This window comes from Mytilus edulis, chromosome 3 (assembly GCF_963676685.1).
Source record: "Mytilus edulis chromosome 3, xbMytEdul2.2, whole genome shotgun sequence".
NCBI classification, from domain to species: domain Eukaryota; kingdom Metazoa; phylum Mollusca; class Bivalvia; order Mytilida; family Mytilidae; genus Mytilus; species Mytilus edulis.
In genome coordinates this window covers 19,983,982-20,011,472 of record NC_092346.1, presented here as the reverse complement: position 1 = coordinate 20,011,472, position 27,491 = coordinate 19,983,982, and the positions used below count along the sequence as shown (strand labels likewise).

General features: G+C 30.7%; 1 protein-coding gene across 1 annotated transcript in view; it reads left to right on the top strand.

Annotated features, from left to right (window-relative positions):
- The window catches only part of LOC139515996 (ryanodine receptor-like), a gene marked incomplete in the record, with an annotated part of 134,798 nt that overhangs the window by 101,149 nt on the left and 6,158 nt on the right, over window positions 1-27,491 (top strand). The window contains 20 exon segments of the mRNA XM_071305798.1: window positions 637-741; window positions 1,344-1,425; window positions 1,835-1,905; window positions 3,263-3,328; window positions 4,968-5,047; window positions 5,970-6,131; window positions 6,448-6,703; window positions 7,215-7,294; window positions 7,586-7,786; window positions 8,880-9,077; window positions 9,553-9,625; window positions 10,030-10,100; window positions 10,580-10,658; window positions 14,155-14,241; window positions 14,844-15,218; window positions 15,711-15,829; window positions 16,218-16,278; window positions 16,682-16,828; window positions 26,714-26,845; window positions 27,276-27,324. Coding sequence (XP_071161899.1) covers window positions 637-741; window positions 1,344-1,425; window positions 1,835-1,905; window positions 3,263-3,328; window positions 4,968-5,047; window positions 5,970-6,131; window positions 6,448-6,703; window positions 7,215-7,294; window positions 7,586-7,786; window positions 8,880-9,077; window positions 9,553-9,625; window positions 10,030-10,100; window positions 10,580-10,658; window positions 14,155-14,241; window positions 14,844-15,218; window positions 15,711-15,829; window positions 16,218-16,278; window positions 16,682-16,828; window positions 26,714-26,845; window positions 27,276-27,324 — 2,494 coding nt within the window.

The window sequence follows — 27,491 nt, the reverse complement described above, 5'->3', positions numbered from 1 at the left end:
TGCAGGCCTTCAACAATGAGCAATATACATATTGCATAGTTTGACTGCTAGTAAACTTTATGAATTCTTTTGGAAATAGAAAAATTGAATATGGATGTAAGTTAATGGCATTAAAATATTTTTCTGAAAACTTTATGTTTTTATATTGCAGAGTTCCAGAATTACCTGAGAACCCAGGCAGGTAACAACACCACAGTGAATGTTGTAATCTGTACTGTGGACTATCTACTGAGACTGCAGGAGTCCATCATGGACTTCTACTGGCACTACTCTGGTAAAGACACCATAGACCAGTCTGGTAAAGAAAGTTTCTGTAGAGCTATCATGGTTGCCAAACAAATCTTCAGAAGTCTAACAGAATATATACAGGCAAGTTTTTATGGCAATTTCTGGAATAGGACATTAAAATTGAATAAAAATAAGTATTTTGTATTAAAATCAGTCCAATGTGTGGCTTAAATTCACATTCATGGCATTAAGCATATCCATCTTATAGAAAAAATAATGAGTGTGTGGCTTTTATTTCAGTAACTGAGTGAAGATAGTTTAATTTCTTTCATCCTTTCCAGCAAAAGTTTTCCTATTTTCCCATTGCAATTTGATATAAAGTTTATTTATTTGTTATTTGATCTTCAGGGACCTTGTGCCTTGAATCAGCTAGCTTTAGCACACAGTAGATTGTGGGATGCTGTAGGAGGTTTCCTGTACATATTTGCTCACATGCAAGATAAACTTTCTAAGGTAAGTTACAAGTTAAGAAGTAAAATAAAAAAAAATACCGAAGTCTGAGAAAAATAAATTCGAAACAGGAAGTTCTTAAGCAAATGGCAAAATCAATAGCTCAAACACATTAAACAAATGGATAACAACTATCATATACCTGACTATGTACAGACATTTTCTCATGTAGAAAGCAATGGATTAAAACTAAACCTCACACTTGTTTGACCATTGCACAAAATTCCATTTTAATGACTAGTTACAATTATGAGGTATTTTGCACATATTTGCTCATGAGACAAATAAAGTCCAAATGTTTAATTTAAGGTTTCTTTTACATATATGCTCATTTATAAGCTGAACAGGTATACAAAAGTAACAAGTTTGATGTTCTCTTACTTGGAAACATTGAAAACAATCTTCTAAGTTAGGTTTAAGATATATAGTTCTGAGTTTTTCTGTACATTTTTGTGCATAAGCAGGATAAACTCATAATGGTAAAGAAAATGAAGGTGATGTTTTACATAAAATTCACTAGACAAATATTATTATAATTCCTGGTACAGTCTGGTTTGTAAGGCAAAATTAAGACTTTTGACCATCTATTGTTCTTTTTATTTCAGGACTGTGAACAGCTGGAGTTGTTAAGAGAATTCATGAAATTACAAAAAGAGATGATGATCATGTTACTATCTATGTTAGAAGGTAAGTTTTTAATGACAAAAATATAGCAACTTAAAAACAAACATATGTTTATACATTGTACCAGAAAACTTATCCCTTTATTTTTAATACCAATGATAAGTTATAATATAAATGAATTATGAATTTTGAATTATAAAACCATGAAAGTTGGATCTTATGTAAGTACAGTACATCACCAGGCGCTGTTAATTATGTGTATTGGCATTTATTATATATTTTTATGCTTTCACATTTTCCCTGCTGATACACATAATTAATATGGCTTCTACTAAAGAAAGCTCTATTTGGAGCAAATGTGTTTAGAGACATCTTATGTCAGTACACCTTTCCTATATTGCCTTATGTAAGTACAGTACTTTTACCAATTAATAAAATGTTATTTAAAATTTGATATATCTGTATATTCCAGGAAATGTAATGAATGGACCTATTGGTAAACAGATGGTAGACACACTGGTAGAATCATCAGCTAATGTAGAGGTTAGTATAGATATTTACTTACACACCAAATAATTGTTTGTATACGCCCATCAAAATTTTGACAGGACGTATTATGGTATACAAATGTCCGGCTTCTGTCGTACCGTCCGTCTGTCCGGCGTCCACATGTCAAACCACTTACCAAATTTCATGAAACTTAACATAGTTGTTTCTTATGATGGTCAAACGCTCTGTATACTTTTTGGTGATAATATGATTTAAGCTATTTGAATTACAGGACTTTATAAAACTAAAACAGGGGTGTGTATTTTTCACATGTCGCGCTGTATCTCTAAAACGATTTCTGATTATTGCTTGAAACTTCACACACTTCTTAACTATATTAATCCAAAGATCTGTATACTTTTTGGTGATGATTCAAAATTTTATTTTAGGGTTATTGAGTTTTTTGTAAAAAGGGGGGTGGGTTTTCACATGTCATGCCATATCTCTTAAACGATTAATGATTATTGCCTAAAACTTTACACACTTCTTAATTTTATTAAACTTAAGATCTGTATACTTGATGGTGATGATTCAAAATTTTATTTTAGAGTTATCAAGGGTTTTTTTTAAAAAGAGGAGGGTTTTGACATGTTGCATCATATCTTAAAAACCATTAATAAACTATTGCTTAAAATTTTACACACTTCTTAATTATATTAATCTTAAGATCTGTATATTTCTTGGTGATGATGCAAAATTTTATTTTAGAGTTATTGAGTATTTTGTAAAAAAAAAAAAACGGATTTTTTTTCACATGTTGTGCCGTATCTCAGAAACTGTTTATGATTAGTGCATAAAACTTTTCACACAAGACAAAAGGCGTATCATACACTCATGGTGCAGCTGTTTATTAAACACTTACTGTGATATCACTTTAACCATTCTTATGTTAACCAGTGGTCAATCTTGTACTGTGGATTCATTTATTTTCGTGGGCACCAACTTTCATGGATTACGGAAAACTGACATGTTTGTGGATATTTAATTTCGTGGTTTTGCCATAGTCTGCATATAAGCCTATAGGAAATTAGTTATTCATTGAACATTGAAAGCCACGAAAATTGGTATTCAACGAATAATGATGAATCCTCAATATTAATTATGTTAAAAGTGATTTTGATGGAAGAGTGGGTCCTGAAATCCATATTGCATAACATTGATAAGTTTTTGAGATGATTCTGAAATTTTTTTAAGGAATTGTTGCAAGTTTTACCTTATTTGGTATAACTTAAACAACAATGCATAGTTCCAGTTTCATTTAGCTGGAATTTTTTTGATAAGATGAAAAGTTTTTTATCTTGATTGCTTATATTCTTTCTCAGTTTCATTTACATTACATATTTTATTTCAGATGATTTTGAAGTTTTTTGATATTTTCTTGAAAATGAAGGACTTGACTACCTCTGAAGCTTTCCTGGTAAGTGCTTTCTGATGAACACCAAAAAAAAGTCTATGAAAACAATTATTTAGTATTTAAAACCTAATTTCTTGATCTGAAATCAAAATCATCTTAATTAAGAACGATAAAAGTTTATAAGAAACACTGAAAAAATATTAAATGCTGTTTACATATTTGTGATCTTTATTCTAGAAATACATTTTATATTTTGATTAAGATTGATAAATGTAACATGAAAAAAATAATTTAATTGTGATTTAAGTTACAAAAAATTAAAATTATTCTTGTAATATTAATTCAACTGGAGCCTTGTTTTTCAGGTGTTATTAGTTTCTTAGGTCACATTCAGTAGGGTTAGGATGGTATGCATTTTGTCCAAAGACTAATGCTTTTTTCAAATTCAGTCTTAAAATTTACATAAAGGTCTATTTCATTCATTAAACACATGGAGCAAAGAAAAAAAAGATATCTATTGGCAAAGATATACATTTTCAAAAAAATATGTTGGTCCAATCATGTGGACAATGATTTCTGAGAAAACTGTTTGAATTATATTCCTGTCGAAATTATGATTTTATCTTCAGAGAGCAAAGTGATGATATATCTGATAGAATATTGATTTTGTTTATGTTTTGTTTTGCATATTTTTGGGGTGAAATGTTTTTAAAAGTACAATATGTATATTCCACTGCATTTTAGAACCAATATTCACCCTTTTGTAATCGAACCATTTTGCTTTGAAGTTCCCCTTGAAATTTTTTTTCAAATTTTAAATATTACTACTTAAAATGCCAGCATAAAAGTAAAGATCTTATATTTATTTATGAACATGTAAAAATGTGTGACCAGTGAATTAAATTCTTAGATCTTAACTCTTTTAAGTTCTGTAATAAGTTAATAAAAACAATCAAATAGTTATGATTTATTTGAAAGTAATATTAATACTTTTATTTGTTAGTACTGAGCAGATCACCTGCTAAACATTGTTTTGAGATACATTTACACAGCAATTTATTAATTTCCTTCTTTTAGGAGTTTGACACCAATAAAGACGGTTATATTTCTGCCAAGGAATTCCGTAAAGCAATGGAGGGTCAGAAAATGTACACACGGTGTGTCATACGTATATTCATTATTCTGTAGTATAAGCTTTATCAGAAATCATTACTGGTCTTCTGGCTTTATGACATCCTGATGAAACATAATTCTGAATGTTGCACTAAAAATTATGTCTTAGTTCCTTATCACTGTTCATATTTGAGATTATGTTTTTGAAAGAAAAACATCTGAATTTTGTTTCATCAGGACAGATATCATTTATCTTTAAACCAGTTTTCTTACAAATGGTCAATTCTTAAATTCAGATTTGCAGTGTTTGTTTTTTTCTTCAATAAATGTAAGCTGTCAAATGAAAACAACATATTGAATCAGATTTACTTTTTATATTAGATTTATATGAGTTCCACCCAACAATTTCTAATTTCAAAAACAGCTCTTTTTTTTACTTTTTACAATCTGAATATGATTGAGACTACATGCAAGAAAATTTGGTAAACTGGTGAATGCTGTCTTCTGTAATATAACTGTAAGCTACATGTGCATATACATATATAATAGATAAATTAGATATTGTATTCACTGTTGTGTTGTGCTGTAGGAATTTGATGCTAATAATGATGGCTGGATATCACCTAAAGAATTTAAGAAAGCTTTGGAAGCTCAAAAAACTTACACAGAGTAAGTCATGCATGATGCCCAGATGAGCGTGTTCAACCAGATCCAAAAAAATATCATCAAAATCAACCAAGCATGACATCAGTTTTATTAGGATATTAATGTTCTCTATCCATAAAATGTTTGCAATTAATGTTCTTTATCCTAAAGATATTTGCAGACTTTCTTTTGAACCATCTTCATGTATGTTTGTGTTTATTGAGGGGTTCAAACGGAAGTTCTTCCAGATATTTCTGTAGTTATTCTATTATCAATTAACTGTCTTTCTTACATGATGACCCAAAGCTATTCCAACTAAATCTTGTATTTCTCTCACAGAATAACATCTTAGAATTCATAAGAGTTTTTATTGAAATATGAAGGTAGTGGAATAATTTACTGTGGATATCTAGTGGCATTTACATTGATAAGCTAATAAAAAAGTCATGATTCTAATTACAAAATCACATCATTACCTCTGGGATTCTTAGAAGGGATCTCTATGTTAAGTCAGTGCTCTATCCAACTTTCAATTACAGCTTGCAAATGTTCAATAATTCAATGGAAGCAATCCCATCACATATACATGGCATTTCAGCCATTTCAGGCTATCTGGTGTGATTATAAATAAAAATGACACATTTGGTAAAAATAGAAAGTTTTAAGAATTAAAGCGAACTGTAACTCGGCACATAATGTGAGAAAAAAATGATTTGTTTGAATGCTTTTCCTTTGATATCCTACAAGGCTATAGTACATTTGTTTATAATCTCAACATGTTGTTTTTTCATGTATGTTTTCTACATTTATACTTTATTATCAATTCTAAAATATCCATAATTTACAGATTAGCAAGTACTATTTTTAATATCAAATATATTACTTTGATGAAAAGGGTTATATCTAGAAAATCGTTTATTCATACCAGAATTTTTTTATTTAACAGCGAGGAAATAGATTACATTATGATGTGTGTGGATGCTAATCAAGATGGTAAGGTGGATTTCAATGAATTTACTGACAGATTCCATAATCCTGCTAAAGACATTGGTTTTACAATGGCTGTCCTGCTAACTAACTTGTCAGAGCACATGCCTTCTGATCCTAGGTAAGTTGACATTTTGGTCAAGTGACTTTTAAATTTTTGAATGAAAAAATAGTAACTGCTACTAATCTTTTGTCTTTTTGTTAACAAACATTGTGAAACAAACAGCATTTGATAGATATTGCTACATCTTTCTGGTAATGCTTAGAACCAAGTATGGTTGCCTGATGTAGTTATTTCTTTACTTTCAAAAAAGGTTCTGAATAAATATAATCATGTGATTTTCAAAGAATTTTTGTAATTTTAAATTTACGGATTTAATTGATCTTAATATTTATATTTTTGAAATAAGCTTAATCTAGATATGATTTGATTGTAGACTTGAGAGATTCCTAGAGAAGGCCCGCAGTGTGTTAGACTATTTTGGACCCTACCTTGGTAGAATAGAAATCATGGGTAGCAGCAACAAGATAGAGAGGGTCTATTTTGAGATCAAACAGTCCCATATTGACCAATGGGAGAAACCACAGATTAAAGAGTCCAAGAGGTCTTTCCTCCACAGTGTGGTCAATGAAGGAGGGGACAAAGAAAAATTAGAAAGCTTTGTCAACTTCTGTGAAGATACCATCTTTGAGGTATCTAAATAACTAATGTTGTACCTAGGTTTATACAAATGTAAAGTATCATCTGCCAGTTGACTGCTCACATCACTATATACTATTTTAGTTCATTTATATGTTTAAGAGTTTATTATGACATCTATTTTTACTGAACTAGTACATGTACACATTTTTGTTTAGGGGCCAGCTGAAGCCGCCTCTGGGTGCTGGATTTTCTCGCTGTATTGAAGACCCATTGGTGGCCTTTGGCTGTTATCTACTCTTTGGTCGCGTTGTTGTTTCTTAAACACATTCCCCATTTCCATTGTCTCTTCTTCCTGCGTATGCTCCTTCTGGAAAAGATAACTTATATTTAAATCTATGTAAAAAGTTTCAAATGCATTGAGAACTGACTAGAGATATGATGTCTCACTTAACAAAGTGAGTGAATTTGTGAAAATTTAATAATCGTATTTTAAATTCCTAAGAATTTTTGTCATATAATAAAGACATCTTTATCAAATTCCCACTCCTCTTAATGTTACAGATGCAGCATGCCACCAGTATAAGTGCTGAGGAACAGAGACTGGCAGCCATGAGGAGTGGTTCTGGTGTACAAGAGGGAGGGTAGGTAGTCTGGGTAAAAATTTGTAATGTTCAATGTAATACTATATTTGCAAAATATAATGCTTTACAAATTTCAGACAAGTAAAGACAAAATTATAATAATTAATTTTTTTTTAGATTGAATGATATTTTGTAAGCTTAAAGTCAATAATTCATTCATAACCAAGACAAGAACAAATTAGATAGAAATTCATTGGGTCATTTCTGCAAAAAAGGGTCAACCGGGTTGAACTTTGAAGGTGGGAGATTTTAACAATAACTTTGAATGTCAATTTTGATTTGTTTTTTCAGAGTACTGGAGCCCATATCTACAGTGTATAGATTTGCTGTTGATGGTTTATCCACTATGCTATCCTTATTTACCTGGACCAACATGAAGTGGGGTTATCAGACATTTAAAAAGATGACATACTGGCAGTTGTTTGTAGCCATGATCAAGTTGAACTTTAGAATGGGTTTTCTACTGTTGACATTCTTATTCCATGTTTTATGGTAAGTTTGATGGTTGAAATATACTTTAGTAAAATCTTAGTTAGCTTTGTTTCAGCATCTTTACATGCATAAGCTAAACGTCTTCATTAGTGGATACCTCACTCTTTTGCATAGAATATTTAAATGCTTCAAGACAATCAGTCAGTCAACTAAAAGATATATAGACAATAACTGTTTAGTGTCTTTAAATATAAGCTGTATTTGTACGAGGCTAGGAAACAAGGTGTATGCGAGCTTTTAGCGAGCTACTACACCTGTTTTGAACCGAGTACAAATACAGCTGATATTTAAAGACACTAAACAGTTATTGTCTTTATCCTGCAATTAATTCTGTATATTGTTTGTGTTTTGAAAGACACAAAAACTAACATATTTAGCATTTAATTTCGATTTGTAATCCCTTGAGGCCCACGTAGTAATATCAAAATCACACATTACGCTGAAGATGGGGTCGCAAAAAAAAGAATCTCGAATGGTCAACAATAATACATCGCTCAAGGTGAATAATTATCTATTTTAACATAACAACTAATTTCAACAGTAAAAACAAATAACAAAACATTGTCAAATTTGAAACAGAAGTGTACGAGTTGTCCTACGCTTCAGACTTGACATTCACTAAACATGCATGCTGAAATTGACATGGTTGATTTTGTAACACAATCACACATTCAAGTTTTGAAATTGACAATTGTCATCGTCATTGGAATGCAACTGGAATACACATTCTGAGGTCACACAGGTTCAAACAATACCCAGTCCGTCAGTGGGCGGACCTTTAAAGCGATATCTGTATAGTATACAGATACAGCATAGCGATATCTGTAGGACTGTATCTGTATAGTAGGACACCCAATTGCAGGATAAAATGTTTTAATTTTTTAAATAAAAAATTATGATAAAGTACTTTTATATCTAATGAAGAAGTATTTGCTTGTTCAAAAGTGCTTGTCTTAGAGCATAACTACAATACATTCAAATAGTCTTAAGAATCTTATTTGAAATCTATCTTGCACTATAAGTTCCCTATTAAATATAGTTTAAGAGTGAATTAACTTTAGCTAATACACTTCTGTTCTCTATTTCTTATCAGGACATTGATGAAGTTTATATTTAACATGATGAAAGGAGAGAGGGAGGAGTCGGTAGAAGGTTCACCACCAGCAATGTTAGCCCTTCCTGCTCCGCCTCCACCGAGAGTGTTTATACCTCCCATGGAATTAGAAACATCTGAGACAATGACACCATTTGGAATACCCATGAAATCAGAACAGGAGAGTGAAACAGAGGAGTAAGTGTTGCCTCTCTTCAAGATTTTATAGTTTTAAGCTAAGCAACTTTTAAGTTCAGAAATATTTTCTTTTATTTAGTTTAAACAATGAACAAAAATCGAAGGGATTAATTGATATGATTTCAGGAAATGTTACATACATGTACTATATTGCAAATCCTCTCCATTCACATTTATTGCAATACTGAAAACTTGCAAAAATTGAAATTTTCAGTTATACTAAATGACTTGAAATTTTTTCAAATATGTATTTCTAAGCATAAGCATTGTACATAATAGATTAAAGAATATGAAAAAAAAATAGTAGTGACGATATGAAATAATTGAAAACAATTGTTACAGCTATGACTGTTTAAAATCAAGATTAAGATTTAACATTTATTCAGGTGAGTTTAGCTCATTGCTGTATATCTTACCTAGAAAATGAATACTAAGCAAGCCTAATTCATAATATTTATGTAATTTAATTTTGCAGACCACATCTGGCTAATGGAGTAACAAAAACACCAGATACCCAGACAGAAACTAGTACACCACCTGTGAAAGAGGTAATTAGAATAATAATACAATATTTGAATGAAAAGATTTTTTCCCCCCGATGAAACAGCAAGAATAAATACTGCAATAGTTCTTGCAGTGCAAAATAAATTCCAGAAATACTTCTGAACAAGACAGTACTCCACCAACATCAAACAATTAAAAATCCTTTTAAAGAGCCCAACATATGATATTCAATGATAGCAGTTTATTTGCTACAACTGTCTATCTTAGAAACTATGTCTTTTCAGAATTTTTAGTGAACAAAACACTTTTAAAATGCAGTTTTCAATTCTATAGACTAATGAAAAATCAGTCCATTGTAAACAAAGTTTTATTATGAGTAAAAGAATGAAGAATATAAAAAGATTCTATCATCCGATTTCTATGATTGATTATACTGTTTTATTTTCAGCATACTAAGCCTGTAGTACAGGAAGAAGTTCCAGTAACAGAAACTGAAGAACCAGAAGATTCTGTCCCAAGGTAAACCTAAATCCCAGAATAGACCTTTCCTGCTTGCCTACATGCAATTCAGATTAAGTCATCAAAGGTTAATGCAGTATCATAAAAAAATCTTCAAAAATAGGTTCCATTCAAAATACAACATCCATCATACTAGTATTTAATTGTAAGCATGGCTTGAAATTTCAAAAAAATATGTTTGGTTTAATTATAAGAATACACAAACACACAGTAATCTTGTTTTTACTATGAAAAGTATTTCATAAGATGCTTGTTAAGTTATTAAATTATAGGTTATTTACATTTTCATGAAGGATATCAGATGGTGAACAATCAGTAAGTCAATACTATGGCTTTTGGATGAAGAACACCAATAAAAGTGTTGCACCTTTGCTTAGGTTTTGTTAAGTGTAAGGATTTTGTGATGAATTAATACACCATATGCCCTTTTTCCCAGTTTAAGTCATATTTAGACTGACCTTTTAAACATATCTTTTCAGATCTTCATCACCCAAAGCTGGAGAAGATGATGAATTACCCTATGAAGCAAAGAGTTTTGATTGGGGGAAATATGTTTTGGTATGTAAATCTGTAAATAAAATACATATGATTTTTATACGACCGCAAAATTTGAAAAAATTTTCGTCGTATATTGCTATCACGTTGGCGTCGTCGGCGTCGTCGGCGTCGTCGTCGTCGTCGTCGTCGTCGTCCGAATACTTTTAGTTTTCGCACTCTAACTTTAGTAAAAGTGAATAGAAATCAATGAAATTTTAACACAAGGTTTATGACCACAAAAGGAAGGTTGGGATTGATTTTGGGAGTTTTGGTCCCAACATTTTAGGAATTAGGGGCCAAAAAGGGCCCAAATATGCATTTTCATGGTTTTCGCACTATAACTTTAGTTTAAGTGAATAGAAATCTATGAAATTTTGACACAAGGTTTATGACCACAAAAGGAAGGTTGGGATTGATTTTGGGAGTTTTGGTTCCAACAGTTTAGGAATTAAGGGCCAAAAAAGGGCCCAAATAAGCATTATTCTTGGTTTTCGCACAATAACTTTAGTATAAGTAAATAGAAATCAATGAAATTTTAACACAAGGTTTATGACCACAAAAGGAAGGTTGGGATTGATTTTTTGAGTTGAGGTCACAACAGTTTATGAATTAGGGGCCAAAAAGGGGCCCAAATAAGCATTATTTTTGGTTTTTGCACCATAACTTTAGTATAAGTAAATAGAAATCTATGAAATTTAAATACAAGGTTTATGACCATAAAAGGAAGGTTGGGTTTGATTTTGGGAGTTTTGGTTCTAACAGTTTAGGAATAAGGGGCCCAAAGGGTCCCAAATTGAACTTTGTGTGATTTCATCAAAAATTGAATAATTGGGGTTCTTTGATATGCCGAATCTAACTATGTATGTAGATTCTTAATTTTTGGTCCCGTTTTCAAATTGGTCTACATTAAGGTCCAAAGGGTCCAAAATTAAACTTAGTTTGATTTTAACAAAAATTGAATCCTTGGGGTTCTTTGATATGCTGAATTTAAAAATGTACTTAGATTTTTAATTATTGGCCTAGTTTTCAAGTTGGTCCAAATGGGGGTCCAAAATTAAACTTTGTTTGATTTCATCAAAAATTGAATAAATGGGTTCTTTGAAATGCCAAATCTAACTGTGTATGTAGATTCTTAATTTTTGGTCGAGCTTTCAAATTGGTCTACATTAAGGTCCAAAGGGTCCAAAATTAAACTAAGTTTGATTTTAACAAAAATTAAATTCTTGGGCTTATTTGATATGCTTTATCTAAATATGTACTTTGATTTTTGATTATGGGCCCAGTTTTCAAGTTGGTCCAAATCAGGATTCCATATCGAGTATTGTGCAATAGCAAGAAATTTTCAATTGCACAGTATTGCACAATAGCAAGAAATATCTAATTGCACAATATTGTGCAATAGCAATTCATTTTCAATTGGAGTTATCTTTCTTTGTATAGAATAGTAGTTGATAATATATGTTGGAAATTTGCCAGACATGACTATGATGTCATTTTCTATTTTTATTTGCCAATAACTTTATGTAAATAACTTCATTGGAAATTTCCCAATATAAAATGTTGCTGATGAAGCTTTTTTTCCTTATCTTATCTAAAATGTTTTTAGATAATGTATGTTGGACATTTGCCAGACATGACTATGATGTCATTTTCTATTTTTATTTGCCAATAACTTTATGTAAATAACTTCATTGGAAATTTGCCAATATAAAATGTTGCTGATGAAGTTTTTTTTATTGTTTTATACAATAAGCAATGTATATTCACTTTTACTACCAACCAATCTTTACCATTCAGTGATAACAAGCACTTTATTTTACATTTTAATATTTTATGATGTATTTAAAAGAGTAGTTATTGTTGCAAACTCCATTAGAAATTTGAATTGATATCAGTTTTGGAGAAAGGGAAACGGGGATGTGAAAAAAAAAGGGGGGGGGGGGTATAAATTTTTCTCATTTCAGATTTCATAAATAAAAAGAAAATTTCTTCAAACATTTTTTTGAGAGGATTAATATTCAACAGCATAGTGAATTGCTCAAAGGCAAAAAAAAACTTTTAAGTTCATTAGACCACATTCATTCTGTGTCAGAAACCTATGCTGTGTCAACTATTTAATTTTAGATTTAAAAAGTTTGAAGAAGAAATCTTTAATTGATTTGTAAAATCTTGACATTTGTTTTGTGTAAAAAAAAAACCATGTAATGTCAAAAATTTGATCACAATCCAAATTCAGAGCTGTATCACGCTTGAATGTTTTGTCCATACTTGCCCCAACTGTTCAGGGTTCGACCTCTGCGGTCGTATAAAGCTGCACCCTGCGGAGCACCTGGTTGAAATTTTCTTTCTAGTTTGCTTTATAATAAAGATCTTAAGCAAATGTTGTCAGTTTTTCCTGTGAGGATGTTAACTGATTTATATTTCCTTTGAAATGAATAGTAGCAATATTTAAGATAAATGTTATCAAAATCTTACTTTATAACAAGTCAATAACTGTTCTTTCAAATTCTTAAGTCAGATAACTTAATTGAATCTAGTTAAGTGTTTGAGAATTCCAATTCTTTGTATATATTGTCTTTGAAAAAAAAAAAAAAGATTTAAAGCTAATAATTATGTTTGTTTTTCAGAATATTCTCAGAAAATTTGCGGTAATGGAAATTTCATCCTTGTTTCTCAGCCTTTTTTTGCAATCCATTTCAGAATGAACCTGTTTCTATTGAAATGAATTTTAAGATGAAATTTACCTCAACATTCCAATTCCAGGATGTTACACCTTTGTTACACTTCTCCCTCATTCAGCAAAATCGGTAGCTCGACTTCAACTTATAGTTTAGAAAAGAAATTTCAGACATTTTCATTTATAGTACATTGTATTACTATAAAATTTTAATATGTAGGGTTAAAAAAAACATTTTGAAGAACTTTAAAAGGAATGTCCTTTAATAATTTGTCCCAGTTTTTCACAAGACCTTGTTTAACTTGATTCCCAACCATAAGAATGAACCCCTTTTAACCTTATCCTGAAAACACAGTTTTTAGTTAGAAATACTTGCATCAAGATTGTTCCTCCTATGGGCAGTTCACTGTGATTGTAGATTATAATTAAATTGAATAATTGACTTATACAAACACAATTTTATTTAGATTGGTTAATTTTTGGTGTTTAACGCCACCTTAAGCAGTATTAGCTATATCTTGTTGTTTCCAGTTTTTTATTGGTTGGGGAAGATGGAGTTTCTTCAGAGAATTTCTTACCTTTGCAAGAAAATTGACTATCCTAGTCAATTAAGATACATTGTAGGTGTCAATTGCCCCTGCTTAGTATGTGTCTTGTTCTAACTCACAACCTCAGTGTTAATAGGCTAGCAATACTTTAGACAAACTACTTGGAACACTTGGTCGCAGAGGCCCCGAAAATTTAATTAGAACGAACAATGACATTTTTTCTTTTACAACTAATTTGAGTGTTTTGCTTGTAAACTTATAGGTAACAAGTAGCTTATTTATTTTCTTTCAGAGTTTGTTTGCAAGGAATTTTTACAACTTTAAATATGCCGCCTTGGTTCTTGCCTTTATTATCAATGTCATGCTGTTATTCTACAGGGTGAGTGTCTAGTGATATAACATGTACACTTACTTGAACCATGTTCATGTTTGAAAGTCATATCATTCAAAGCCCTCTGTTTATGTAAATTTAGAAATTGATGTGTGCATTTTTATAAATTGTGAATCACTGATTATGGGTAAAATGGTGAGATCTAAATAATCATTTTGTGAATGAAAATCACTACAGAAATTATAAATGGGAGTTCATATTATTCTGAATCAATACTGTTGCATTTTTGCATTTAAAAAAACACATCCAAATATTTTCTGACAAAATATTAGCAGCATAGTAGTCATATAAGAGCTCATATTGCAATCTACAGCATGATTCAGACAGCCCTTGAATATGTCAACTTGTCAACGTATATTTGTTCCACCTAACAGAAGTTCAGCTGGAAACTTTGTTATAAACCATGTCATAACATTTGTTCCTGTTGGATCCAAAATTCTATACCATTTATACTGTTAGTGTTAGTAACATATACTGTAATATTTGTTGAAGTGGAAATTATATTATTTGGCACATATTTCATAACAAGTTAGGTCTCCATTCTGCACTAATTTAAAATATGATAGCAAATAAAATTATATCCCCATTAGGTCAACAGAATCCCATTAGCAGGAGATGAAGCAGACGACAACAGTGACAACAATGCAACAGAAGGAAGTCCAGTAGAGCAAGAGTTTGATGAGGTCGTTGCTATGGAAGATGACATTTACTTTAGAGAATACATGATGCAGATTCTAGCTATTGCTCATAGTGTGATATCATTCTCCATGCTCATTGCTTACTACTGTCTCAAAGTTCCTTTAGTTATATTCAAAAGAGAGAAGGAAATTGCCAGGAAGTTGGAGTTTGAAGGATTATGGGTAGCTGAGCAGCCAGAAGATGATATCAAGGCACACTGGGATAAACTTGTGCTAAGTACTCAATCATTTCCAGAAAGTTACTGGGACAAGTTTGTTAAAAAGAAGGTGAGTGCTTTGGTTTTAAGATCAGAATTATATTTTTTTCCTAATTAATTGTTTATTTGAAATAAACAGCATGTTTCAATCATAAGTTAACTCAATTGACATAATACACAGCTGTAAGGGGAGAGCATGATTCTTATTAGGAAATCACATTCTCTTTTGAGACTGAAACCCTGGATCTCTATGTTTCAAATCAATGCTATAACTGACTAAGCTAAAGAAGCACTATCTCATCTCTGAATCAATTACGGCTTTGGTAAATATCTACTACTCAAGGGAAGCAATCTCGTTGCACAGAAACAAACAAAGACAATTGTTGACAGGATATGGAAAGTGTAATCATATTATTTTGATATTAATTTTAAATTTAGGTGTACATTAGATTTTTGGTCAACATATAAATTTCAGGGGGCTTTTTTTTTTGGTCATAAGTAATGTATATATAGTATGGATCGCTTGAAAAATTTAGTTAGTTCAAGATTTTTTTGGTTTTAGGTGAGAGCTAGATATGCAGAGCAGTACGACTATGAAGCTATCAGTAACCTATTGGGAATGGACAAAAGTGATTCCATTAAAATTGGAGAAGAACAAAAATCTGGTGTCCTTCCATCCTTGTAAGTTTTAACATTTATATGTGAAAGGAGTATACACTCAATTTTAAGGTTATTAAGATAAAAATAGTGTTATATCTGTCATTCAATTTTTTCTTAATAATTTTAGTACATGTACCGGTATATAGATTTTAAGACTATTTTTTTCCTGATTAAAACTATTTTATGAGCAAACCACATTGTGCTTACACTGGTAAAAATACATGATTCAAAAAAACAATTTTCATAGAAAAAGGAATATTTAAATCCTTTAACTTTTATAAAGATAAATAGTTCTTATGCATGTTATAATTCATATGAAAGAAAAGGAAAGAATACTTCTTATAAAGTTTACTTGCCTTTGTGTTTCTAAGTTGCCATATTTAAAATGTATTTTATTTTCTACCTTTAGCTTGAGCAATGTTGATTGGCAGTACCAGATATGGAAATGGGGTGTCATCTTTACAGATAATGTAAGTCAACATTAAAAGTATAAAATTTATTTGAAAATGTTTTATATGACATACATGTATAAAAGAAGGTGTGGATGGGGTTTATAGAAAAGAGAAAAATGGGCAATTAGTGTAGAGAAAGGCAAAAAAAAAAAAAAAAATAGAGGACAAAATAAGAAAAAAAAAAAAATAAAGAATCGAAAATAAAGAGATGCTGAAATATAAAGAAAGGAGAATAATCATCAAAACAGATAAATGGACTAAGAATTAAAGAATAAAAGAAATGAAATGAAATGAAGGATGCCCATATAGCAAAACATCTATTTAAATAAATAGAGAGGGATTGTTAACTTTGTAATATCTGTATATAATTACACTTTATTATTTTACATCTGTTATTGCTAGATTTGTTATATTTTTTCAGTCCTTCTTATACATTGCCTGGTACTTCATCTTCTCAGTCCTAGGAAACAAGAACTACTTTTTCTTTGCTGCACATTTATTGGATGTTGCTATTGCTATTCCTGCACTGAGGACTATTTTACAGTCTGTTACACACAACGGTAAACAGGTAAGTTAGGTTTGTTAAAGGGTTTGGTAGAGCTTATTTGTAGCAGTATTCACAAAAGAATTTAGATAAAAGCCTTATCTTTTTATAGATATAATGCTTAGCCACTTATAGTTAAATGAGTGGCAGGAATATATAGTTTGCCATATTTGCTGGGTTTGAGGAAGTCCTAATCTGGCTATTTTATGTTGATGTTGGTTGGATGGGGAAAAGTGGGCACAGTACCTCATTTGTGTAATCAACTCCTCCTACAGTTGTCTACCCTATCCCTGAAGACTACATATGTTGAAAATTTGTACCTGCTAGTCTGCTACATGTGTTGATATGGAATTGTTTTAGGACTTTTTGAACATTTGTGGATCATTGTCTCATTAGCGTCATACCACACCTCTTTCACAGAAAATAAATGTGTTACTTAAATGGAGATCAAAGTTTAACGCTTATATATTGAAGTGTTTAACGACCTTGACCTTAACGCTTGTTACCCATGGCTCTAATTTAATAATCACAAATTTTTGAACATTATATTTTACAATACATTTAAAATTTTGAATTATTTTCTTTAGTCAAATGTTCTCTTATCTTTGAAAAAGGAAAATAAAGTACTGTTTCTTTAAATATTGTTTTATAGTTAATTTTAACTGACAGTTTTAGAATCCAGAAAATTTAACAGTAAAAATTTTAGCCTCTGCTGGTTCTTCTTCTTGTGTTCCACAGCCAATGTACAAAAGACCGTCAATCCCAATGTCTAAAGAAGAAGGAAGGTTGATACCAAATTCTTCAGCCTTCAAATACTGAATGCATTGTCCTTTACGGAGTATATGAAACATGTGATTTTGATCATCGGTGACTATGATATTGTTTGATTGTGTCGCAACCAAATCATTAGGTTGAAATATTTGTTCTTTTTTCATATCTGGATGACCTTTATATACCCATCTCACTCCATTGGAATTATTTAATGCCACTATCCTGCCACGCCAATCGTCTTCCGACAGAATGTCTATGACATAAATGTTATCGTCATTGTCGGTAGTTATTCGCCGAGGAACAGAAAATATAGGTTTCCTTTTACTATCTAAGTGATATTCATTCTCTTTTTTCCCATCCAAATCCATCACAATGACCTTCCTCGGACCACTTATAGGGAATGCCCTTTCGCCTCCATTTCTAGCACCCACTATTATTTTATTTCCCGCTGTTACATGAACAGAGATACATATCAGTGGGGCTACACTATATTTTGTCTCTTCAACTACTGAAGTTCTATTTTGAAATATTTTTAGTTCAGGTTCTTTTGTACAAAGCAGTAATCCACCGTACAGTAATAAAGCCATGTCTGATATTTCAATATTTATATTTTTGATGACATTTATTGATTCTTTGACAGGTTGTACTTTCTGTAAGGTTTTACCCTTTCCATAATCTATCCAAAGCATTCCATGATCACAGCACACTAAATTTTCTACAAAATTTAATCCAGTTTTATATTGCTGATTAACTTTAAAAATGAATTCATCCTGTAATTTTTCGTCCTTGAAGTCAATTAATTCTCCATGCTGTGCAATTAGAATTGGGTGTTTTTGTGGTATGTACTGTGGCAGTCTTTTAAATGTTGGGTTCACTGTTCTGTGTTTAAGGCTTCTTTTTTCTTCCTTTAATTTATTGAAGACATCATTAGCATCGTTTGAATGTAAGGCTTGGTATACGTTTTTGTTCCTAAGTTCTATTTTTTTGTTGATCTTCTGTGATCTGTCTTCTTCTTCATTTAAAGATAGCTTCAAAATTTCCCATCTGTCTTCAAGATCATTTAAAAGTTTATTTGTATGCTTGTCAACTTCATTCTTTAAAACTTGATCTTGATTTAGAATTTTCAGCTTTTCGGATTCATATTTTGAGCTTTCAGAAGATTTCAGAGACTCTAATTTAGAAAGTGTTTTAACATTATCTAATAACAACTCTTCACAATCTGAGTTCAAAGTTTCAAGTTTATTTATAGTAAATTTATATCCTTCATCTAACTCAATCATGGTATGCTTGTTATGTGTTTTAGCAATACACAAAGGGCAGACAACTTCCTCACAGTCCAGACAAAATAAACAGCAGTTTTGTCCAATATGAATTTCACATGGTATATTACTAAAATCCACACTATATTTTGCTTGCTGGTGGTAGATTGCTATGTCTTTTATATCTATGATTTCATGCTTGTCAGTGGATTTAACTTTTAGGTGAAGTTTCTGGCATTTTGTACACAAAAGAAAGTCACATTGTAAACACTTCCATTTTATCTCACTGGATTCTTCACACAACTGACATGACATAGGTGCCTGAATCTTCTGGATAGATTTGGAAAACGCCATGATAATGATCCAAATATATACTATATTTATTAAAGTTTTTATTTAATCTAACAAGATCTGTATATTGTTTTATTAAAGATTACATTCAGTGTTGGAAAAGAATCGATATTTGTCAAGGTGTTTTGGTATTTAAATGCATTGTAATGTTGACAATAATGAAAAGGTGCAAGTCACTCAGTGCATCGAGGAACATATCATTGAGATAGATAATATTTAAGCAAAATTTTAAAGATCTTTTCTGTGGTGAAAGAGTAAATTGATAAAAATATGTGATCTTGGTTGAAACTATTGGTGTATTGAATAAACAATAGAAAATCCATTACTTACTAGTAACAAGTGAAAGATATAATACGCATACCTGTCACAATAACTCTCTTTTGGTATTGTTTTCTTTTAATGTTTGGGTTTTAATGCCCCACCTACAATAGTAGAGGGGCATTATGTTTTCTGGTCTGTTCATCTGTCCGTTCGTTCGTTAGTCCGTCAGTCCCACTTCAAGTTAAAGTTTTTGGTCAAGGTAGTTTTTGATGAAGTTGAAGTCCAATCAACTTGAAACTTAGTACACATAATCCCTATGATATGATCTTTCTTTTTTTAATTCCAAATTAAGAGTTTATACCACTGAAAATGGTAATTTTTGAAATCTCAAGAAGAGATTTTATATGAATTTATAGGGTTAAATATACTTACCATGAAATTACATTTATATTATATAGAATATGTTTGCTTTCACAACATGTTCTCATCGCAATTAACTAGGTGATTAAAAATTACATCCATGAGATGTACTCACCTACGTTATAGTTCACCTGTGTAACATACACTAGCTTTAGTTTTAATTTGTCGTTTAATTGAATAATTTCAATTAAGTGAACAAAAAACTGAATTTATTCCAGGGGTGGTGGTGGATTGTGGTAAGTATATTTAACCCTATAAATTCATATAAAATCTCTTCTTGAGATTTCAAAAATTACCATTTTATATGAATTTGGTTAAATATACTTACCATGAAATTACATTTATATTATATAGAATATTTACTGATTAACAAGCAGTATTTCATTTGGTGGAGGATAAATTCTCTCACACACATACAATTTCAACATATAAAAAATTATGTGAAATTTTTTAAAAAAGTAACTCCATTAAATTTTGTAAATATGGATATCAGTAAAAACCGAAATTACTGAATTTATTATACAATGAAGCTATGCTGCATAACTATATGTATCAATAGCAAACTTTGCAGATTGTATAAATACAAGTATGCAAAATTAATAGACTTGATGTAGAGCTGTCTCATTGGCACTCACATGTATATATATACCCCATCTTTCTATATCTGATGAATAAATAATCTGCAGGTCAGTATAGAAATAATTATATTAAAGTTCCTTCATTATGAGCTAAATGTGTTGTAATATTTATGCAACAGTAAATAAGCATTTATTTCTGAATAGGTTGTTCTTGTTGCTTGTACAAATCGACAAGAACTAATCCAACCTTAATTTCATTACTTTCCACTTTGAAACTTAAGTTTATTTGGAAACATTATTACCTATGTTTTCTCTATATTAATATAATAACAGATAATATATGATTGCTGTCATCTTTTGATAACCTGATCAATATCACATCTTTCGAAATAAATTCTTTTCTACTTAATTAAAGAATTATAATCAATTAAAATATACTTTGTAAATAGGTGTCCTTAATACAATCAAAGTTTATTAAAGACTCAAACCAAAGTTGTTTCATGATTATGCTAAATCTGGATTAATCTTTAAACTTTTTTAAAGTTATAGTCCCTGAGAATTTGCTTCTCTGCTAGATATACTACTTTTAATATTTTATAGATTTAGAATAAAATATTTTCATCAAGAGAAGTCTTGTACTATTGTATAATGACAATTCTCTAAACTGACTAAATTTAAAAAATCTGATAAAATTTCTATGAGTGGTAGAACCTTTGAATACAATGTCTACCATTTCAACCATGACCAATATTTTTGTTTTGTATTGGACTACTCAAGTGTAAAAATACAGAAATGGACAAATCAGTGGAAAAGTTTCAGTATACATGTTTCCATTGATATACTGCTTCCACAGAACATTTGGATGTTGAGCTGAATTAAAGCCATGATTGTTGTCCTTATAAGTCCAAAAAGAATGCTAACAGATGATTTTCTCCAGCTATGAAAAATCTGTCTAAAATAAAATGTTTTGATATTTCTAATTAACATTTGACAACGGTTAACTTTCTATGTACAGTTCCAAATTTAAAGAAACAAAAATTTGACATAATGAACAACTCTTGTATGTTGCTCTTGATAATTGTTTATATTAATTTCAGAAATTATTTCGCTATCAGAAATACTAAAATGCAACTTGTCAAATATAGTTCTATAGTTGTATTTAAAGAAAAACACTTGTTTGGCAATATGGAAAACACTTGTACTAACTTGCAGTATCCTAAAGTGTTCTTAGTTATTTCAGAAATGGTTTCACCATCAAAAATGCTCATTTTATTTCTGTCTTGGTTCACCTCATCTGAATCCTATACATTCTTATATGATTCAATATATATCAACTAAACAGCTTTTGGTAGTATTTTTTGACTTCAACCCAGTCATTTGGTTAACTTAGTCACTCAGAAGAATTTTGCATTTGTCCTCAGATTTGGCAAAAACAAAATTAATGTGATTTAAACAATCACATCTTTCAAAACAAAATTGAATCAAAATTCAAAGTAATTGTTTAAAATAAACACATTTCAATTTTGTGTAGCATATTCTTGCATAAGATACTAACTCTATGCTATATATTTATATTATTCTGGCTGGTAATATGGAAATTGAAAAGTGAATAATTACCATCAATTCCGAGGTTAAAATCACATGCATTCGGAAAACCTTCCTGCATATAGATAATACACAACTTGACTTTGACCAGACTAGATTTTTGTAACTTTATGCTTATAATGAGCAAAAATAAAAAATAGTGACATTTTAATATTTAGGTATAAAATTAAGAAAATGTCTCGCATTTGATTTGATATAATCATGGAATTATCATATTATATTTTGCTTCCATGTACTATTCTTAGACTATTGAAAGCTATTTGCTAACTATTAATCAGTCTTTTAAATAAATTGCTTTTCCTACATTTTGCTGTTAGATTAACTGCTTCTACACTGGTGCTAAAATTTGAGAACCAATTGAAAAGTATATATATTATATGTTTATATTGGTACATCATGTGTTACTCCAAAAAAAAAAAAACTCTTCTTTTTTTTTCTGCATCTCGTAAAGACTGACTAAATAAAAGGTTTATATAAAGAGCTGTATAATAGATAGTTTCAAATCTTGAGAACTACTTCAATTTCCTAGACCATGTCTAGCATTTTAAATAAATCCTGCATCCACAATGCTTTAAATCTTAATTATTTATTTACCAATATTTTACTAATTTTTTTTTTTTTTTTTTTTTTTTTTTTTTTTTTTTTTTTTTTTTTTTATATACAAGATCTAAATTAATGATAATCTTGTTTCTATAAATCAGCATATTTGAGTCCTCTATAATACTTCAGAATTCTGAATCAATATTTAACTCTAGGAAAAACAATGTGTAGCCATTGCATAAACTGTTGGGTTCTACCAATCTCACATTAAGAATAAAACAGACCCAATGAATGAATCCTTATAGCAGAAACTTGCCCATCTGTTGGCATTGCTTAGAAAACTTAAGATGTAAATTAAGGCATAATTTTCTATCTTAAAAAGAGCATCCAAACTCCTTTTGCTTTCATGATTGGAAGATATATGTATAATTTGACAGTGATTCCCATATAGTGAGGGTAAGATAGTCTCTTAAGTCTTACGTTATCACCTCTTTTTTGTGTACTCAAAACAAAACAGAATTAGTACATATTATATTTAATAAATGCATTGGCAATGTACACTCTGAATTATGTCATCAATATATAAGCCATTACCTTGAATGAGTCTTTGTGAAATGCATCATGGCATCCCCTAAACTCTTTATTCAATAGACAATCTAATGTTTACATAAAAACATATAAAAGCCTTTGTTTCCTTACTGCCGACAAAAACAAACAATTGGTTATAGCAGTTCATACTTATAATATTCATGTTCTTCTTGTCATAAGTAAACTGACCATGAAAATTAATATTAGTAAAAAGAGTTGTCACAAGCTATCAACTGTATTTAGAATAGTGCTCCATTCTTACTGTCTCCATGTCTGTTAGAGCATTGGAGAATTATTTATCAGTAAAAAAATAATTAAATATTTACAGCAATTTGCTGTTCTGGAAAAATATTTCAGGCTTCTAAGAATTACTGTCCTGATTTAAACTGGACATATTTAAAAGAAGTATGTATTGGTATGCTTAAACTACAATCACATTTGTATTGTACTAGATAACAATGTATCATTTTAGTGTCTTTAATATCTGTCTTGACTATTTCCAGACACTTGTTCAATATATTTTCAATATGAGCAAATATGTTAATTGACTAAACTGTTGGTTCATCACAAAAAACAATGTGCAACCAAATATTAGCTATGCTTGTGTTGTTTTAAAATATAATAAAAGTAGACATAATGTTCCCTGGGTGGAAGGATGTCTAGAAAAGTCAGATAGACCTGGACTTAAATTCACTAGTCTGATTCTAATTTATTTTATTTGCAACAATCATCCACATGCAATTCTATGCTCCATAAATATCAATGTGCAATCAATAAATAGTTATGATTTAATTTTATGTAAGATATCAAATCTGTATTTTATTAGAATGAATGCAACTTATAGATTCTAAATCATGCATGTTGTTCTAGTTCCTATGTTTCCTGTATGAAACATGTCAACATTAATCAAATAGACTTGGGCAAAATCCCTATTCTATTTTAAGTCTACTGTATAGTGATCCATTGAGCACATTTTATTTTCAATAAATATGGTTTATGTTCCCTGAATGGAAGGTTAACCAAATAAACATCATAAGTTGTGGACAAAATCCCTATTCTGATTGTGATGTATTTATCAACTGTTAAAACAGTATCACTGTTGGTCTACGCTCCCTGTATGGAACGTTTTCCAAATAAAACAATCAGAAATGGGCAGATTCCCTTTTCTGATTGAAATTTATTGAACCAATTGAGGTTCTAGTCACAATAGTGGTATACGCTCCCATACGGACGTTATCCACATTAAAATAATCAGATCTGGTCAAAATACCTATTCTGATTTTATAGTTATGTGTTTACACAGTCTCGTGTACCAGGTGTACACGTAACAGACTGCAAATTGTAAACAATCGAACCAATTGAGGTTCTAGTGACAATAGTGGTATACGCTCCCATACGGACGTTTTCCACATGAAAAACAATCAGATCTGGTCAAAATACCTATTCTGATTTTAATATAGTGATGTGTTTACACAGTCTCGTGTACAGACTGCAAATTGTAAACAATCGACTTTATCCAAACTTTACACTCGACCCGTTTCGTAGCATTGCTCTAATGCAGTGAAAAATCCGGTCAGCTGAGCGTGAAAAAAAAAATAAACATCCGTTTAAATATATATCTTTTTAAAAACGTAGCACTCACGTAAAATGTCCGATTTTGACAGCTAAATTCTGCCTTTCCTCGGACCCGATTTAATGTTTGAAAATGGCGGCTAAACAAAGTTCATTTTCTATGTCGTCGTATTTCCAGACTCGTAAGCTGTAAAAATGACGAAAACGTGCATATCAGAAACTTGGCAGAAGCGCTGTATTCTGATTCACATTAAATTAATCGTATACCGATATTCCGAAAACAAATAATGTCTTTTATAAAACATAAGGGCAGATTCCCTTTTCTGATTGAAATTTATTGAACCAATTGAGGTTCTAGTCACAATAGTGGTATACGCTCCCATACGGACGTTATCCACATTAAAATAATCAGATCTGGTCAAAATACCTATTCTGATTTTATAGTTATGTGTTTACACAGTCTCGTGTACCAGGTGTACACGTAACAGACTGCAAATTGTAAACAATCGAACCAATTGAGGTTCTAGTGACAATAGTGGTATACGCTCCCATACGGACGTTTTCCACATGAAAAACAATCAGATCTGGTCAAAATACCTATTCTGATTTTAATATAGTGATGTGTTTACACAGTCTCGTGTACAGACTGCAAATTGTAAACAATCGACTTTATCCAAACTTTACACTCGACCCGTTTCGTAGCATTGCTCTAATGCAGTGAAAAATCCGGTCAGCTGAGCGTGAAAAAAAAAATAAACATCCGTTTAAATATATATCTTTTTAAAAACGTAGCACTCACGTAAAATGTCCGATTTTGACAGCTAAATTCTGCCTTTCCTCGGACCCGATTTAATGTTTGAAAATGGCGGCTAAACAAAGTTCATTTTCTATGTCGTCGTATTTCCAGACTCGTAAGCTGTAAAAATGACGAAAACGTGCATATCAGAAACTTGGCAGAAGCGCTGTATTCTGATTCACATTAAATTAATCGTATACCGATATTCCGAAAACAAATAATGTCTTTTATAAAACATAAGGATTTTCAACAGTAAACTGTTAAAAATCCTTGCCGACGAGAAACATGCGTTCTCTTGAACGCAAAAATTAAAACTAAAGCTAGTGTATGTTACACAGGTGAACTATGACGTAGGTGAGTACATCTCATGGATGTAATTTTTAATCACCTAGTTAATTGCGATGAGAACATGTTGTGAAAGCAAACATATTCTATATAATATAAATGTAATTTCATGGTAAGTATATTTAACCAAATTCATATAAAATTAAAGTGCAAGAGGGCATCCGTGTACTTGGGACACATTCTTGTTTATTTCTTTTTTTTATTTTTCTATTCTGATATTTTTTTCTACAAAATCAGCCAGTAATAAATTTTAAAAGGTGACAGTACAAAACAGACAAAAGATAGAAAAGGATATATTATTTGATTTTGTTTTTATTATCCATCAATAAAAGTAGGTTCTTGAATCTATGAAACCATTTAACCTGATCAAGATTGACTTAGAGTTTCACAGAATCATTTCAAGATAATGATAAAAAATTAAGGGTATATATAATTCCTCTTTCCAAGGGCTGGCTAGTGTGGTTAGAAACTACTTTTCAGTATTTCTTTTCAAAACTCAAGACTTTGAATCTGACAAAATACCATGTTTCTGTTCCTTCAATAATCAATTCTTGTTTGCTGAAAAACACATCTACTTAATGTCCTAAAACTTTTCATAATATTTTTCTTAGCATCTTATTTTATGAATTTGATTGATTTGCATATTTAATGCAAAACAGAGTTTAACAATAGTGTGAGAAGTTATGATTAGTTAGCCATTACTCAAGTGCCTTACTTAAGAATCTAGAATGCAGAAATTTAGCAACTTCATTAAATTATCAGTTGTTGATAAGTTGGTACTTTTTCTATATTATAAGATATGCTTGTTTTATTTATTTTCCAGCTTGTGTTGACGGTGATGTTAACCAGTGTTATTGTGTACATTTACACAGTTTTAGCTTTCAACTTCTTCCGTAAATTCTACGTGAAAGAGGAAGATGGAAACACAGATTACAAATGTCATGATATGTTAACAGTAAGTAACATTTTAACTTTTTTAAATGAGACAGCAATCTAAAAACACAATAAAGCCAAACATAAAGTCATTTGAAGGTCAATATATTGTCAAATTCAAAGATCTATATCAGCTGATTCAGCTCACAAGTTCAGTTGGATGCAGTGAGCATTCAAATACTTTGCAAGATTGTTAACTAAATGTATGACATAAGGAGTGACCAGTTACAAACTAAAACTGAGGAAAACAACAGAAATACCAAAGTGCAACAAAAACAAATGCCAATGCAACAATCATAGAAACAGACTTCTAGATAACAACTGCCATATTCCTTACTAGGTACAGGACATTTTAAGAAAAAATGGTGGGTTGAACCTGGTTTTGTGGCTAGCCAAACCTTGCGCTTGATTGTGTAAAGCTGTTACTAATGTTTGTCTGTATTACTTTTCAGTGTTTTGTCTACCATTTACATACTGGTGTAAGAGCTGGCGGTGGTATAGGTAAGATATAATTAGAAGGAAATAATTTAGAAAGTCAAAAAATATCAAATCTACCCATCAATTCATTATGACAAAAAAATGTATATACGTGTACTAGTATACATACATATAGATATAGGAAGATGTGGTGTGAGTGCCAATGAGACAACTCGCCATCCAAATAACAA